Here is an 18525-nt window from a genome sequence, read left to right on the forward strand (position 1 = left end):
GACAGTTTTAGTGAAAGCTTAGCCAGTGATCGTGTGCCATCTCTAAAAACCTGGAACTTGATCCTGAGTAAATTTAGGGGCTGCCCACTCCAAGCATCAGATGTTTTCTTCCTTTGTAGCTCAGCTTCAACTGTTAAAAGTCTCAGCTATTCCTCTGTGGTGTTGCATTGGGATCTCCAGGATGAAGCAAGAACATTCTCTTTACATCATCATCCACAGTGCCATGTTACAGTGATAAGAAGCATTGAGAGCATACAGTGATAAGAAGCATTAAGAAGCGCCATGTTACAGTGATAAGCTATAGCTGCGTAGTACAGTGCAGGTCATGTACTGAGGAAGTTCAGTCTCTAGTGAGAAGTAATTACATTGTGGAATTTGGAAGGACTTCTACTGAAGACCTCAGAATCAGCAAACCATCCCAGACATGGCTGCTTAGCAAAAATTGACTTCTTAAGTGCCTGTACAGAATTCCTTCCAGCGCAATTATCTAAGCATTGTACAGAAGCACTGGAGGCCTTTTATAGGCTTGGCCCAAGAAGCCTAGCCTCTTTTTAGACTATTTGGGCTAAGGAAGGAGAAGCAAACGAAATACTGTACCTATTTAGCTGTTCTATGGGATTTTAGTGGATTATTTTCATATATTTCCAGTTGCAGCTCCTCATCCTTTGCCTCTTGGATGTTTTTTTAAAAAGTTGTTCCTGAATGTCTCCTATTAAGTTATATGACTCTGATGGGAACACCACTTTCCGGACAGTGCAATAAGGCTGTTAAAAGATACAGCAAACTTTGCAAAAACTCTTTGTGGGGCTGTGAAATAACTGCTTAATTTGGCTGCAACTAGAAACCCTAGATTATTTTCTGAGATCCAGCCTTCAAAATCTTCCAGGGAAACCTATGTATAAGCTCCAAGATATCAACCACTGTGTCCCAATGCCATTTCAAAATCTTTCTCTGTTTTGGAGTGGTTTTACACAAGCACGCACACACGCACACCCCATCATCAGGTCTATTAGTATCTTTTGTCTTGACAATTCACTGGCCAGATCATTCTTTGCTTGTAGGATGTTCCCCTTGCCACTTCATGGTTACTAAGGCTCTGTAGAGGCAGCAGGCCCCTGAGCTGCCACCTGTTGTTAATCTAGCCTTGTTTAATCCATTCTGCTCTGTGTCAGCAGTTCAAAAGGGCACTGTTAGTATTTTTTGCCAACTTCAATTAACGTGAGATTTTAGAGGCCCCCCTCCGATCGCATTTCATCTGTCATGAGTCAGGCACAAAACAGACAGATTTCAGTTGGGAGAAGAAACCGTTTATTGCAAGTAAGGACAATAATAATAATAATACTTATCTGGATTTCCTCTGCTTGTGCTTTGGGAAATTTATCAATTTATCAGTTCTTTCCCATGGACTTTTCATCTGTTTCATTTTTGTCTCTGGCACTACGAAGTTTCGCTACTTTGCCACCCTGAATTCTTGCTAGAAAAATTATGAGTGCAATAATTTTTTTCCCAACAACAGCAATGTATAATGGGGGGGGGGAGATGAAAAAACAGATGCAAAACACTTTCCTCTTTTTTTTAATATCACAATGTAATGAATTTGCAATACATATCTGTATAGGCAGTAAAATTGTATGGCACAACCTCACACGACAGTTTTTGTGGGTTTCTCCCCAATCCATTGTTTTATTCTTGGACCTTTTGAATGTATATTTTAATATGTTCTGCCCCAGGCCTTAAAGCTAAAGGGAAAAAAAAGTTGCATTTATACAAGGTTATAATATTTTACAACAATAATATTGACTGAGGTTTGTTTTCTTGCAATCTTTCTCCCACTCTTGCTTTCAAACACTGCACACTCAAAAACGGATATATTATTATACATTGAAAACTGTCTTTCAAATCAGTAGTATAAAAGTCCTAGCACTGTTCGTGCGTATGTGGAAAGAGGGCTGGGTAATACATGACTCAAAATTTGCTGTTAAGGGTTGGGACAGGGGAAAGGGTCAGGCTTTGTCTCCCCCACAATAACATCCATGAAGTTGAAAGCAGTCAAAAAGCTTTCATCTGTTCAGCCTCGGTCCCAGTTCCCGTTTGGCTCAATTTTTTAATTCCAAGTGTTTGCTTTTTTGCTATGTCAGTCAAACCAGCAAAATAAACAGAGTTCTCAGCGGCTCTGTCTGCCTGATTATTTTTTCAAACCATTTCCAGGAAACTACCTTTTTTCACTGTTGTTTGTTTTCCAAGTGTTTTACAACATACTGTGAAATCTTGGTGTACTCGGAGACAAGGAACAGCCATGCCTCCCACCACCAGCAGCCCCCCCGCCCCCCCCGTGAAGGATATACAAATACTGTGCAAAAAAAAAAGTGTGCACATAGCTTGCGCTGTATCACTCTGGCAGCAGAAGTTGGTATTTAATAAAGCATTAACTATTGTGCTAAGCTGCCATTAATGGAGTTCTCTCACTATGAATGCATTCAAACACTTTATGGGTTTCCCCCTCTGTATTTCAAGTCAGAAGAGAATTAGCTTCTATGTTTGATACCTGTGTGTATCACTAAAATGGTAGCCCTAAACTGAATTTTCCATCCTCTTCCAATGATGTTTAAGCATGCTTATCCATCTCCTTTTTTTCTCCCTCGCTTCATGTCAACCAATGAGGTAATGTGGAGGCAATAATGTTCACAGGTGAGGTGGGAGGGGACTCAACAAAGGGCTGAGTCCTATTCTACCCTGTGTTGAATCTGCATATTTAAGAAAATCATGCCATGTTGTATTTTTCACCTTAATGATTCAACAGCCAATCCAGAACACTACTCCAGTCATTCTGCAATATCTCCTGAATTATACATAGAGTCTACATATGCATTGACTTATTCAAATAGAAAGCCACATTTGAGTTGACTTCAGCGTGTGGCAGGCATCAACAGAACTTAGTCTCACACAAAATACACTGCAAATGTATTTCTGTACATTTCTGGTACAAGCATAACCTAGATGCATTTCCATCTGTATGCTACTGCATGCACACACATGTGCAGTGTAGCTCATATGCACAGCTGCAGCTGGGCTTTTAACTATTATGAAAGAAAATATAGGTCTGTGTTAGTTATACAGCAATGCACATCTAAACAGACAGGGCACAACCACATGAAAGTTTTAGGGGCTGCCAACTGAATGTTAAGAACTAAATTAAATGCAAATCAGTGCCCTCTGAAAACTTAGAGCACATGGGACAGAATGCATGGACATCCAGCTACCCTCTAAGAGATGGTAAACATAGCTGTTTATACAATAAACATCTTTGCACAGTCAGTTCACACACACACACACACTGTATTCTAGATATGCACACTTAAGAACACAAAAAACATGATTAGGCATGGATAATATTATTCAGGCACTGACAAGGACACACACATTATTTCCTGCATGAGAATTCTAGCCATAACTTTCAAAGATACCCTTTCGTCTTGATGAGAGTTCTGCAGTCTCCATTCACAGGAGAGAGCAATATCCCTGCCTGAGAAGTAATGGTTAGACCTGGGATTCATAGCTTAAAGGGGAAGGGTGATTAAGCAAGAACAACTTACCCTAACAGTTTAGGTAGACAGCACAAAAGTTGCAAACCTGTTACACATTCCCTGTGGGGAAACTGAAGTAGCTCTGCGGAAGGTAGCACATTTGTTGGCAGGATTCTGTCTATGCAGCCTGAATGAACCCAGGCTGAAGCAGGGTTCCTTGGTGAGTTTAGCAGTCTTACTGAAATTAGAAAAGTATCAAAGTGCTTAACTTTTATGAAGACTTTTATTTTTGTTTTGGCAGTTAGTCCGTCAGTTGTGGCAAGGAGTGTTGTAGAAACAGGGTTGCATAGCCATCACAGGCATGTATTGGATAGTGCATGTGACATCACTGCTAAAGAGATGCAAGTGAAGATCTCTCCCCCCCCCCCTCTCCACAAAGGAAAGGAATTAGGAAGAGGTGTGTGTGTGTGTGTTTAAAAAATCTAGATCCTAGAGACACTGAAATACATACACAAAAATATACAGGGAATAAAAACACATAGTATGAAACATGATGGGAAGTTAGATATATATAAATCAAGCGCCCTGTTTCTGAAGCAGAGTTAGAAGAAGCAGGACAGGGAAAGGCAGATCGCCCCTCACGTTTCATATCATGTGTTTTTATTCCCTGTGTATATTTGTGTATGCATTTCAGTGTGTATATACTCCTTTTTGCCATGGAGATTCTCCAACCACTTCACCTCCTGTGGGCCCAGGTTCAGGGAAGGCCAGGAAGCCTGGCTGTCTGTGAGAATATCCAGCTGCATCCTTCCCATTCCAGGCTGGAGTGTGTGTCAACGGTTTGTGATTCCATTGCCACATGTGAGCCGGGAGGCAGGTGTGTGCTTGTGCCCCAGGAATGACTGAGGGCATTCTTAACCCAAATAAATGCTTGGGAATTACAAAGCCTGCATAGCAGCTGCTCACGGATGAAGGGAGACCAGTAGCTACCCATCTAGTAAACACCTCTTAAAAACCAGACGGGCACTTTAAAGGGCTTTCCTTCTCTTTGGTGGATGTGGATTTGTACTTTTAAAAAAACTAAAAAACCCAAACACTACTAAAGCTTTCTTTTTCATTACTGAGTTGAACAGAATCTCAGCTAACTCAACGCAAATCTTCTTTGATCCACCTATAAACATGGGGAACTGGGAGGTTGCCATCATCCTGATGAATGGGGAAGGCAAGAGGTGGGTTTGTGTCTGGAAAAAAGCTTTCAGCTGGGAGCAAAAGCATTTCCAACCAGAGAAACAATCTCTAGCTTTACTTTTGCAAGACAGGATCCTGTCAATTTCCATTCACTGGTGCTTTAGGAAGGAGCCATTTAAAGAGGACACCAGGAAGACATGTTTCAAGCTGGATTCCTGGTGGGAGCAGCACATATATAACATAAAGGCTTTTGTTCTGGGAATCACAAAGTTTGTCTGTTGCTGGTCAGAAGCCTGTGCATGGAAGCGCAACACAAGAGGAGACAAACACACACCATGGCCGCCTTTAGAGCCAAGTGAAAAAAACAAAAGTGGAACAAGGGTAGGAAAATGGAAGGAGAATGTTTGTCTCTTTTTATTACCCACAGCCTTCTCCCAGTGCTGTTCTTCATATATATCAATACATCTGATGACTGCATTTAACTGAGGGGGGCACCTCCAACAGCTGATTTAGTGATGTTGCACTAAACCTGAACATTTGTGTTGGTAGCTCTCTCTGCCTGGGTGTGGTGGGGGGAGGCCCAGGTAAAATTTTGTAACGAAGCAGTACCAACTAGTACATGAGACTGCCAAACATTTGCTGCTTCAGACTGTGTTATCTTTCTATTTTGTGGCTAGTTTCTTAGATGAGAAGTGGATCCTTCTCTGGTAGAACTCTAAAGCAGCAACACAGATAATCCTCTGTACCTTGATTCAGGATGGGACATAGCCCTGACTTTGCCTGTTCTTTTTACTCCGTGCTCAGTCCCTCCCCGTAGGGTGGTACGCTTGGACTCCTGTTTACTACAGCAGAGTGGGGGGGGGGGGGCGAATGAGAGAAAAACAAATGACAAAACAGCTGCTGCAGTTTTCACCCAGTTCAGTTAGATATTTTGGTATGGAACCATCTGCGGGTTGCAACTGGGCATCTCTGTGGTAATGGTTTGCCAATGTCCGAAATGTGCTAGGTCAGCATCCCTTACAATCAACAGGCACATGCACCCTCTGCAATGAAGATAAAAGCCACATGCTCCTGGTATAGGGTATCATTAGAACAATTTGCAAATGGCTCATGATGGGAGTAATTAAAGAGAAACTGTAGTTTGAGAGCTGGTCCCCCCCTTCCCATTTTGCCCCCAAGAGAGACAAATCTGGGTATTTCTAGGCCACTGGCTCCCAACCTTGTGTTCCCAGATGTGCTTGGATTAAAACTCATAGAAGCCTTTGTTGCCAGCTGGATTTCTGGCCAAGATTTCTGGGAGTTGCAGTCCAAGAACATCTTGGGGACCCAAGATTGGGAACCAGTGGTCTAGACCAGTTGTTCTTAACCTTTGTTACTCGGATGTTTTTGAACTGCAACTCCCAGAAACCCCAGCCAGCACAGTTGGTGGTGAAGGCTTCTGGGAGTTGCAGTCCAAAACTCCTGAGTAACCCAAGGTTAAGAACCAGTGGTCTAGACAGTCAGCTCTTAGTGAGGACAAAACATGTTGCACCGCTCTTTTCATTTCGTCCCCTTAACAGATTTTCTATCAAGATGGAGAAAGTAGTGGAAAAACATAGAAAGGTGTACAAATGGAAAGACGGCATCTTTGGGATCCATTCCCCCCCCCAAAAAAAAACTAGACTTCATCTCTAAGCACCCTTGGTGCCAGGAAATGCTGGAGGGGCAAATGTCCCTTTTCATGGGCAATCTAGAGAACAGTAATATAAGGGAGAAACACCATGTGAACAGAAAATAACAGTTTTTTTTAAACTCATGTGGTATAAGCACCAACTATTTCTTTCTACATGCCTGATCTAGGGGACAAAAAGATCCGCAGTGATTAAAACACTCCAACTAGGATAATATATGCAATGCGGTTACACCCAGGGTAGCTAAAAGTGCTGCATTCATATTTCTGAGGAGGGCATTGGCTGCCTCAAGTCCAAGAGTGGATGGATTGGTTCAGTTGTCCCTGTTTGCTCTGTCAAGTGTCTGGAGGGCAACGGCTGCAGGCCTGTCATGTTGCCCACGATATGGCCGCACTGTGCTCCTTGGCTTTCATCCGCAGAGCTGCGATGCTGGAGGACTTGCGGTCAGGCTCCCCGTTCAGCTCATACCCATTGATGCCAGGGCTGATGCCTGTGCCGCCGAAGAGGCTGCCCATGTGAGTCTGCCCCACATGGCTTCCAGGACCGGAGACGCTCAGGAATTCTGAGACTCCTCCGGTGGTGTGGGGATGAGCGTGGGGAGACATGCAGGAAGGCACTGAGTCACAGGGCACTACGCAGGCTGGCACCGGGGAGGCAGCTCCGTTGTTGCCAATCCAGGATGGATTCTGGATCTGAGATCAGGGTAGGAAGGGAAAGATACCAGTTAGGTCACATTGGCTTATGCCACAGCTTTCAGAGTGTACTCAACAGACCCTATTAAAGAGGTTGACCCTATTAAAAAGGTACAGAAAGTGTGAACTTGTTCAGTGTTGCTTTCATTGTAGAGTTGTGCGGACCCATTCTCAAAGGAACATGGACACCTTTGAAGAGTGTAAATGACGTCTTTCATCATATTGACAGTGTTGGTAGCCACCAAGGTTCTTATTTTCTCTCCAGCTGTCTATTTCCTTGAGATCATCTCTATAGCAATCTTAAACACCCTCATGCCCCAGCAACCCTCTCTCCCTTGTCATCTGCCCCAGCTCCTGCAGCTGGTGGTGAACTATGTCAGCTGCAATGCTATTTACTATAACTAGAATTGTTCCCACCCATGAGACTCTGCTGGTTGGCTTTATGTGTGTGGTGGTTTTTTTGTTTTGTTTTTTGCATTTCTTAAGTCTATCACATGAATGCAAAACTATCACACGCCTCTGCTGTAAAATTAGCTCTGGATTTTTACCTTGATAATACTCACGACAGTTCATAAGAATGCTGATGAGCCCCTGATAATTATGTTAGGGATTCATCAGCATTCTACAGTAGCACCTGGGTTTACAAAATTAATCCATCATCCGGGACGTTACATAATGCGGAAATTATGTAAACCGGAATGCGGATTGCCGTAGCAACGGGGTCAGCGCTAGAAACCTCCAGGCATGTCCTTTTCGTACAGTGAAAAGAAACCGCATAAAAACCATAAACCAAGGCATTATTTCTTATGGATTTCAGTTCGTAAACCAAGGTGCACGTAAACCGAGGTACTATTGTATGCATAATATTTAAAATACATTAAAAGATATTGATGCTTCATGATTTTGGAGGCCAGGAAATCCTGACAACAGTCAACTTGGCTGATCAATCAGGTTTCTGTGGTCTGTCTCTCCCATTTTGATCCTAGGGGGTTCTTTCAATAACAGCTTAAGATTTAGTACCTGAATCTGCTTTTTGTTATTCCTACTCTCCTTCCCACCTGCCCCTTTTGTAGTATCTTTAAGTTTAAAAGCCTCAGAGCAGCAAGTACCTTAAAAAAAATCTCCAAAACATGGTAGGATGATTTCTGGCTAAAGAATAAGTTTAAAATGATGATAATTGTGACACTGATGAGGAATGAGCTCTATTTGTCCCAACAACAGGCCATCAAAATCATGTCAATTGGTACATTTGTTACCACTGGATAATCAAAATGTGAAAAAAGTAATATGGCTTTGTTATTCAAGAGATGATCCTAAGGGAAACTTTTGCAGAATACAAGGAGAGAAAAGTGCAATACAGTACTGGGAGAGTACAAAGACCCACTGGCATCACAAACAGGCCACCACAAGTCAAGATTCACATCTACTATGCTTCATCCATTGGCCTAGTTTTAATCTTAATGGCAAACAAATGAATGGACAACACTTTCTCGGTAACTACTAATACATCCATGTCAATTGGCAGAAGTGTGGGTTTCCAATACAAAGAACAGAGCTGGTACCACTTCCTCCTGACAGAAGCAGGGTGCCTTAAATGCAAAGTATGGCAGGCAACCATTCAACTGATGCAGCTCCTTGCTGGATTCAGATGCAATCATGTGTAAAGCTGGAGCTGGTGTTTTCCTGCTAATCAGTCATAAAAAGCACAGGAAAGAAAATGTGGACATTCTTAGAAAGGAGAGCCTTCTAACAAATGAGGCCAATTGTCTATCAAGTTCAGATTGCTCTGCCTTGATTGACAGCAACACTGCAGACAATTGTAGCCTAGACAAATTGGCTTGGTTTTCAAATATAAGAGTTCCCTATATTTTTTTTATTCAGGATTCTTTAAACTGGAGTTGCTGCTGGGGCAGCCTGTGATTTAATATCCCCACTAGCTCTGAACTCTGTTCCTCCCAACTTCTCAAAAGCTGTGACAGTAACAAAGGATAGTGGAAGTCTAGCCCAGCAAACACATTATCTAAGATTCTACCGCCAAGGAGAAGCAAGAATGGCCTTTACCAACAGCAACGGCAAGAGCTAGGAAACCCTATGGGGGTGGGGGGGAGGGGATGTGTGTGATGAGAGGGAGTGTGAGATGAAAGAATGCAACAGGAGAGCATCCAGATGGAGAACAGGAACCTGCAAGTTTATGGAAGTCCTGCATTCCACAGCATTCCAGCACCAGTTAGTTCAGTTCCACATCTGACCCTTTACCTCTCGTAGACTCGGTGTTTGTAGCAAATAGTGGGGGAGAGGAAATGTCAGCACAGTCTTCCAAATAGCAAGGATCTTAGTGTCATCCTGTACAAAGATGACTCCAAGCACTTTGTATGCAGCTCTGTTTGGCCACACCACCCCATTTCAAAAAAAGGGATCATGGAGCTGGGGCAAGTGCAGAAAAGATTGACTGAAATATATCCAAAGGGAAAAATACCCCTAAATTGCTAACGGATCTTCAGATTAGGAAAGAAAAGGAAAGGACACCTGAGGGTGATGAGCAACAAGGCTTATGTTGAACCAAACAAAACACTGGTGTAATTCCCAGCGAGACCATAGCATACACAAGGGAGAAATGTGTTTTTTCCCAAGTTGCCACAAATGGGAAGTTTTTTTCAGGACTAACAGGGCTATTTTAATTGGGACTGTACAGTGAGAAGAGTAAACCTCTACTTGAATGAATGATTTTTAATCCGATAGCTTTGTAGTACAACACACCAATGTATGTCTTTGGTACTGTGTTGACTTATGGTGACCCTATGAATGAGTGACCTCTAAATGATCCTGTCCTCAATAGCCCTGCTCAGCTCTTGTAGACTCAAGTCTGAAGTTTCCTTTATAAAGTCAATCCACCTCATATTTGGTCTTCTCTTCCTGATGCCTTCAACTCTTTCTTGCATTATTGTCATTTCTATTGAGCCTTGACTTCTCATGATGTCTGGCTAAAGCATGATAGCTTCAGTTTCATCAGTTTACCTACCCTAATGTAATGCACATTTACTCTTAAGGTAATCACACAGAGTTCAACTGCCTTGCTCCCAAGTACTGTGCATAGAATTGTAGATGCATGACCAATCCTCCAAAGCATTTAAATTTCTCCAGTTTCATAGTACCCATGCTCTATGCCACTCATCTACTTCCTCCTGTTTTTGAAATTCAGGGCTCAATTCCACAAAAAGGGGAGGTCAAAATGAAACAAAGCAAAACAAAACATTTGTTCATTAAACTTGCCATTACTTGTCTCATGCAACTGTTCTGCACTTAAGTGCAGACTGGGAGTCTTTTGGGAGTTGAAGTAAGAAGGGGGCTGATACAGATGCTCACCTGGGCATAGTTCTCTGCTCGAGTCAGCAAAGGCAACTCATAGGCTGTGGAGAAGTGGGTGCGGACCTGTTGCATTTGACCAAACCGTTCTCGTTTCCTCCATTTTGCCCGTCTGTTCTGGAACCAAACCTGAGGAGTGGAGCACAAGAGGGTCCACATCAGGGAAGACATTGGGGGCAAAGGGAAGTCACAGACTAGAAGCAGAAAATATTTTCTCCAGAGAGATGTAAGCCGTTCGAAGGAGAACGGGTGCTGCTTGGGATGTTACAATACACTCCTTCCGTGTTAGCCTATGGAGAATAGATGTTGCAGGTTTTCAAATTCTTTCCAACACTTTCAAAAACTTCATGAGAAGAAAAGCAAAGAAACATTGGTGCAAACCTATCCAGAGAAGAAGAAAAGGCTCTCGTGAATGATACTGAAACATACTCTGTCTTCAACCTTAGATGAGATAATAGTGCAGGCAACACACCAAAGAAGGTATAGCAACACAATTCTGTCAGTGTGACAATAGCTCTAATGCCGTAATTGCATCATGGAGAAGCAAAACGAGTCTGGCTTTGAATATGAAACTCAAATTTCAAATACAACCATATCTCAGTCAAACCACACATTTATATTTGACATACCTATCTTGTTGCTCATGAGTAACTATCAGACACCTTTAGTTGGCACTGATCAGATACACTGAAGAAACTACGCCCAGGTGGGGAACCACTGATGCAGATGTTTTGCCTACAATACCCATCAGCCCCTATTCCAGCAGAGCCCATGGGACAGGATTGTGGGAGTGGTAGTACAAAGTAAATTAAGTACGAGAGTTTCCTCACCCCTGGATTATATAGCCATCTAGTTTAGCAGTCCCTCTTTCTGCTAGTCTTGATTTGTGACATTAGATCTGCCTTGTCTTCAAGTGATAGGGGCACTTTCTACATCGTATCTTTATACATGGCCCCTATCATATACATCTATCACTTTTAATTTCTAACAATTTTCCGATATTGCTATCTAGGAATATGCATTTTTCCTGCATATTCCTAGATAGCAAGCTCAGCACAGCCCTATCAGATTGGGGTATGTGTTGAAAAATCCCTAGTCTGAATCTCCTCTCTGCCATAAGGCACATCAGCTAGGTAGACTTAGGCTGTGATTACTTGGTCAAATACAGTGGGATTTTCTCTGTCTATAAAAATTGGTGGATTTGTTCTGTATTTTAATGTCTGTATGACATTCAAGGCAGATTTGGTTCCTCCCAGCTCATTCCTGCCAAACTGGCTTTTTTCCTCTGCCTCTATAAGCCTGGATTCAGTTGTGTATTTAAACCTGCAGATATTCCTACAAAGATGGGAGGCATGTCTTTAGCTGGTGTTTTTATTGATGTAAGGACTTAGGACATGCTTTTCAGGGCAATGAGAGCATACCCCTACCATCATCCTCTGCACATACAAAAACATAAATACACACACAAAAGCAGGGCAAAATGAAAGACGTTTGGAATCCTTTTGTAACCAAGGAGCTTCGCAGCTAACCATAAAAGGAAAGAAGAGGTGGGGCCAGAGGAAGGAAGGAAATAAGGGGGTGGCTGGGTGGGCAGGATTGTGGGTCGCCTTGCAAATGATATGAACGGGACACTCTTGAATTGTGTGACCTCTGTTTGCAATTTGAAACATAATGCAGGCTGTGAATCAAAAGCAGCAAAGCCAAATCCTTCAGATTTAGTGCAATTATACCCTTAGACAAGGCACTTCTCTCAGCCTCAGCTCTACTGCAACATCTGCAATAGGAAGAACAATACTGTAATAGTTACCTTTCAGTGATACCTTTCATCCACCCTAATGCTCTTCAGATATGTGGACTATAACTCCCAGCCTGCATAGCCATCAACCACAAGTTATGCAGTCAAGGGCACCTTCTTGGGAAGTACAATAGAAACCAAACCAAAAATATTGTGGTCCCTCAGAGGCTGACAGATTTATCTCCATGCAAGTTTTCAGGAATTACCACACACTTCCTAAAACACATGAAGTGAAATGTTTTATTACACTTTTTAAAACAAGTATACATGAAGTAAATATGCGTGAATCCTGGAAGTAGGCACAGAAAATGCTATTTCAAAATGACAGTAGCAGTACGCACACAAGTAATGAACTTTTGGGAGTGTATATTACATGAATATCCCGACATACCTTAGGATGTCTTTCAAGGGACCCGTTCTCACTTCATTCCCACCCTGGCGACATATACTTGTAGACAAACCTGTAACTAGACCTTTTACTTCACATGTCTGAAGAATTGGGTTGTAATCCACCAAAGCTCACATTGAAATAGGTTTTCTAGCCCTTAAGGTGCCACAATGATTTTATTTTTGTTTTCTTTTTGTTATATAACTTGTAATCCCCTCACACAGTTACCTCCATCAAAACTGTTGGACAAGACTGTCTTCCAGGCTTGTGTGAGAAGCCGGATTCACATGAAACAATTCGAACAGTTAGGAGTACTCTACAAATATTAAGTACTGTGATCATGATCTGCAGCTCTCCTTCGGGTGCCTCTTGCAATAAAGTAATATGAGCCAGTATCAGCTTCCATTTTCCTGATATTTAAATTAAATCAAACTCCCCAGTGTCCACCTTCACTAGGAGACTATAGACCCCAGATCTTCAAAATCTACGTTATTTTCACTAGAACCCAGAGATCCATCATCTAGAGTGAGACACAAAATGATGGCTCAGGAAGTGGAACAAATGATCTATTTAACTTCTGAGGCAGACATGGGGATGACCTGCATGCCACAAACCGGCATCAGAGCAACTGCAGGATAGTGATTCATTATTGTAAAATAATTGGGTTTTGGAAGGCCTTATGAATGTAGCAGAAATGAGAATGGGATCTATCAGTAGATCTCCATCAACCCTCTGTCCACCTATGTAAAAAAATGAAAAGGTAAGAGTGAATACTGAGCACACTTTCAATAGATAAGACATAATTAATACTGTATAGCTTATATGACTCTGAGAAATGACTCTTCCTGAAGAAATATGAGAAATGCCTGGCAGGGACAGACAAGGCTTCATCCTTGCAAGAATTGCAGCAACTAGGAGCTGCTTCTTGGGTTGTTGAAAATAGGCACAGTCTACCTTCAGCTGTATCCTGAACTCAGAAGCCAGATTCAAAGGAAGGGAACAGGGGCAGAAGGAAATGAGGAAGCTTAGTGAGAGAAAGGAGAGTTTAGTTTTTGTATAGCTATTTAAAACACACCAGTGGGAGCAGACAGATGGATGCTCTGTATTCCCGAGGAAGAGAATAGGAAAAGAAGAAAAACCCAACTGAGGATTGCCAAATGTAACTTGAACTCTGAGTTTTGAAAGCATTAAAGTACCTAGCCGGAGCCAGAAGGAGCCATTTGGGCTTCTGGGGAAAGCAGCGTGGACCCCTACCTGCTCTGTTCTCAGGAATGGGGATGAACACACATACCACCAAAAGAGGAGGAGGAGAAAGTGAAAATGTATGCTTTTGAGGGGGGGGGGAAGGTGAATTGCCATTTACTTCTAGATTTTAAATGCTGGTGTCTTGGGACACAGCCTCAGTTGCTCCACCCTAGTTACATCACTGTACCTACCAAGAGTATGAGAGAAGGAGATGACAGATCAAGTAGGAATAACAGAATGAAAAACATGCCTTAAATGTAGGCTTCATACTGTTCATAGAGTTAATTACAACTTTTTAGCATGCAGGCACACTTAAAAACGCACACACACAACCACCCATATACAGGTTGTCATATACATGTACTGAATATTTTTCTATGGAAATGGTTTCTACATAAGAAGTTTGAATGATGTGTTAAGTAAGCCATAGTAGAGAGACAGTGACTTGCCCAGAGCTATCTAGTGAGCTGTTATTATAACATTATTATTAGGATTTGCACACTTTGCTATTAAAGTCAGGTTGTAAAGAACAACACCTTAATTGGCAGCCACGGTTCGGTTACCTTGCGATTGCTGATCAAATATCAGGGAATCACCCAAACAGCTGCAAGATATTAACCAGTAACACCCAAAGCATTAATAACTTCTAAACTATTAGCTATCCTGCTAGTGTTCAAGTGCAAGATGAAGCGATTCCCCAGAATTCTCCTCTTTCTCAAATTTCAGTATCTGCCATCTGTCCAGATTAAAAAACAAAAAGGGAATGTGGAGAATGAACCATAACAAGCCCCTTCTAGGCAATGTCATTTTTTGCTTATGTGATGGTTCAAGATTCTGCTACAAGAAACCACTGGCATCGCCACAATAGTATAGCAGCCATATTGTATAAAGCTAGTTGTAAAAAGAAGCTGAAACCAATAATAACTGAATAAGATGGACAAAAATATTCTCAGCCTTTCTCCTCTTTGATGCAGTGTGACTGATAAATGGTTAATTTTTTTGGTCAGACATTGACCAAAATCCTTTTGTTTAGTGTACTAAATCACACTAGCGTAGGCCTATTGAATCAGTAGAGGTTTGGTGACTTAAATCCTCTGTCAGTTCCATTGATTCAAATGCGCTTATTCTACTTGTGACTTTAGTATGCTAAATTATAATCAGAGCTGGCCCATTTGAACCAATGGAACTTGTTCAGGAATTGATTCAGCAGACTTATTCAAGTGCAGTTTACTAAACTAAGCAACAGGATTTTGGCCATAATGTACTTCAGCTTTTTGCTGTGGCCTCTGGCTGTTGTAGTTGTTAAATGAGTCTTAAAATAATCAATTTAAAATAAATAAACAAACAATTCTTGGTTTTCAAAACTTGTTTGACAGTACAACAAGAATAAGGAGCTAATTGTAAAAAGGAGCCCAAATTAACAATAACTGAAGCAGATGGACAAAGCCTTGCCAGCCTTTCTATAATGTTTATGCTATGCATGTTTAGTTGGAAACAGAGGTTGAAAAGGTTATTTTTTGAAGGCTGTAACTGCCAGACGTACTGGCCCTGTTGGCTAGGAGCTTCTGGCAGTTATAATTTTAAAAAAGGAACATTTCCAAGCTCTGGTAAAATATTGTATCCCTCATCTAAATCCCATAGGACTGAAGAGAAAAATCAAATGTCACAGTTAAGAGAAGTAAAAAAAAAAAAATTAAAATGGATTCCCAATTGAATTCATTCTGCTTGCATGTTTTGCTAGTCTATCTGCTGCTTTTATTTATATGAATGTTTTAACATTTTGTCTAAAGTAAAATAGGTTTGATACCTTAATATGATTTTATATATTCTTCTGCTCTCCCACAGTGCCTCTCAGGAACAAAGACCATGAGGGAGGATGGCAGATTTCCTCCCGATCCTTCTTGTCAAATCCAATCCCTACCCCCCCCCCCCTTTAGAGTCTGATTTCCCTTATAAACGGCTGGAGTCCGGCTGGCCAGGATTTTGCTTTGATCTCAGAGAGGAGACTTTTCTCTGCCTGTTCAAGGATTGGCAAAGGCTGTCTCAATGACCTGGAGATTTCCTCCCCATGTGGCCCAGGGATGATTTCTCTCTCAAATAAACAGTGGCAGCAGTAACGGTACAATGATCACTCACCTATGAAGTGAAATGGCTGAGATGGCATAGGCACGAGTTACTGTAACCCAACACTTGAAAAAGTTACTTTTTTTTAGACTGCAACTCCCACAATCTACCGGTCTGCCTGCAGTTTCTAAAAGAGCAGATACTCCTGACTATTGAAAAGGAAATCCTGAGAAACTGTAGAATCAAGCAGGAGAGGCAAGGGACAGAGAAGGGCACATCAGTATTGATATAAAAGCCTACTCTTGCGTTGAAAGAGAACTGAATGTTATAATGGTAGTGTGTGTCATGTCACCTTTATCGACTGGTTCTCCCTCCACTGCACCTTGACATTGCCTTACCTCACGCAAACAGGCCAGCTGGCAGCCAGTAACAGATCCTGCCAGCTCCATAGATCTTTGATCTGCAGATGCAGAGACCACGACAGTGACCCTGCTGTGTGTCAAGAACTGGGGGTGATCAGCTAGAGAGGGTGCTGTAAGTTGCAAGCAGAACATGTGTTGTACACATGTATCTACCCGCATGCATAGCGGGCACATGGCTCTCTGTTAGTCTAAAAAAATTAATCGCATACTCTCTTGAATATGTATGATATTCTTTTTCTAGCAGTTCTAGACTAGAACATCAAGGAATGATCTTAGACAGCAGAAAACTTGACAGACAACTGCTGGGGAGGCGGCTGATCTGGCAATGAGTACAACACCCCAAATTCCAAAGCAATTTTCACATCCATTGGTTAAAACCTTCAGAGGAAACCTGAGCTTTGAGGAGGAATCAAGATCTTGTTTTATATTTTTCAACATGCATTGCAAGTGCCATCATTTTGATCTACTGAATTTTCTGCAGAAGAATGGGGAACAGTGACACCACCAAGCAGAACCCTTAACACAACAAGGCTAGCTTACCCTATCATGCATTGTGTGTCCATGTATATGAAGCTCTTCTTCATACACAGATATAAATTAAACAAGTTGCACCAATGAGATAAGAAAGCCAATTATTTATGCCATGTGAATCTTCTGCAGAGTTCAGGCCATTGCTCACTGTTAGGAGCGGATGGACTTCCCCAAATTGCAAACATATGCTTGTCTCAAAATGCACAGGTACCATCAGGTGGAGTGGTTATTTCATGTTCATTGGAGGAGAAACTACCCCAATTAGTGACAATGGGACTGTGAACTGCAATGTTTTAAAATTAATGCATTACATTACATTACTCATTCCCTTTAGTTACTTTTTTATTACTTTAAAATGAGATGGCATGAACTGGTGGATATCTCAGTGATTTTGGTATCTAGCTGTGAAGCCAGAGGTTGGGAGTTCAATTCCCTCAATGTACTTCCTTGACAGAGGCTGAAATGGAGGCTCCATAGGGACCCTTCGAGCTCAGCAGTTCTAAGATTATTATCAAACTTTGCAAAATTCATGTCAAAATGCCTCTGAAAATGCATGGGGTGTGTGGGCAGGGGTGTGTGCAGGTGGTGGGGGCATTTGTGTGGGCCAGCAGGTGGGTGTATGTGCAGGGGGGGATCCGTGTGGGCGGTGTGTGTGTGCGTGCATGTGTGCATGCATTCATACGCATGTTCCTTTGACCCTCAAAAATGTTGAAAATATATGATGCGGCCCTCATGCTCAAAAGTTTGGAGCCCCCTGCACCAATGAAATAAGTCTGTATCTACTCATTACTTTGCTTTTGAAGTGTTATTATATTGTTTTATGAAAAGGGGTAATTTGTTATAAGTAATGGGATTATGTGTAATTTCCAGGATCAGGAAAGGAGAACCATGACAGGGAAACAAAGATGGACATTGGAAGCAGCAGAGCCACCCAGACTGCAAACTTCTCCCTAAATAAGTTAATTAACTTATTTTGTCCTAAGAGATTTGTGCTATCAATAACAGTGCTGTGCTAATTATATAACTATGTGTTAATGTAATTTTATGCTAATAATCTAATTGCCACTGTTAACACTTTCTGTATTCAATTCCCCTCCAATCTACTATCTGTAATCCCATGCCTTGTGATGTGTATTGTATGTCCATGTGTATGTGCATGTACACATAACACATACTGTATGTGCACACACATACATGCATATACATTAAATTCTGAGTGACATGTCCCCCAATGAGAACTTATGCTATCATTCATTGGTTCTTGAAGTTTATGAGACACCTTCCAACTGTAACCACAAGAGACCAACCCAGTTGCCCCTCCAGATTAAGATGAATCTGCCTGTATAGCATAGAGATTTTAATCAATACACCTTCAAACTAATATCTTGGACAGTCCAGTACTATTCCATTCCTATATTGGTACCTTCCTCTTAAAGAAACATACTCGTTATGTCTTCCTAAGCTTTTAAAAAAAAAATTAGAGTAGACTACCATGCAAGTTTAAGACGGAATGAAAGAACCCTAAAAGATTCCAGTGAAAAAAACAGGACCCAAAGCTATGTTTTCTCTCTGTTAGTTCACTAACCACTCTTTTAATTTACTCCTGTGGATCAACACTCCTTTTTTTGATAATTATTTTAGAA

The 18525-nt window shown here is 41.6% G+C and overlaps 1 protein-coding gene across 2 annotated transcripts in view; it reads right to left on the reverse strand.

Annotated features, from left to right (window-relative positions):
* Positions 1-1291: 1291 nt before the first annotated feature.
* Positions 1292-18525, reverse strand: part of ALX4 (ALX homeobox 4) — a 79773-nt gene continuing 62539 nt past the window's right edge. For both annotated transcript variants that reach the window (XM_072985972.2, XM_072985973.2), the window contains exons 3-4: positions 10438-10566; positions 1292-7074 (exon numbers count right to left, since the gene is read on the reverse strand). In XM_072985972.2, coding sequence (XP_072842073.2) covers positions 6751-7074; positions 10438-10566 — 453 coding nt within the window. In that variant the 3' untranslated portion in view covers positions 1292-6750. The remainder of the gene's footprint in view (positions 7075-10437; positions 10567-18525) is intronic.

Source organism: Pogona vitticeps, chromosome 1 (genome assembly GCF_051106095.1).
Source record: "Pogona vitticeps strain Pit_001003342236 chromosome 1, PviZW2.1, whole genome shotgun sequence".
Classification (NCBI taxonomy): Eukaryota; Metazoa; Chordata; class Lepidosauria; order Squamata; family Agamidae; genus Pogona; species Pogona vitticeps.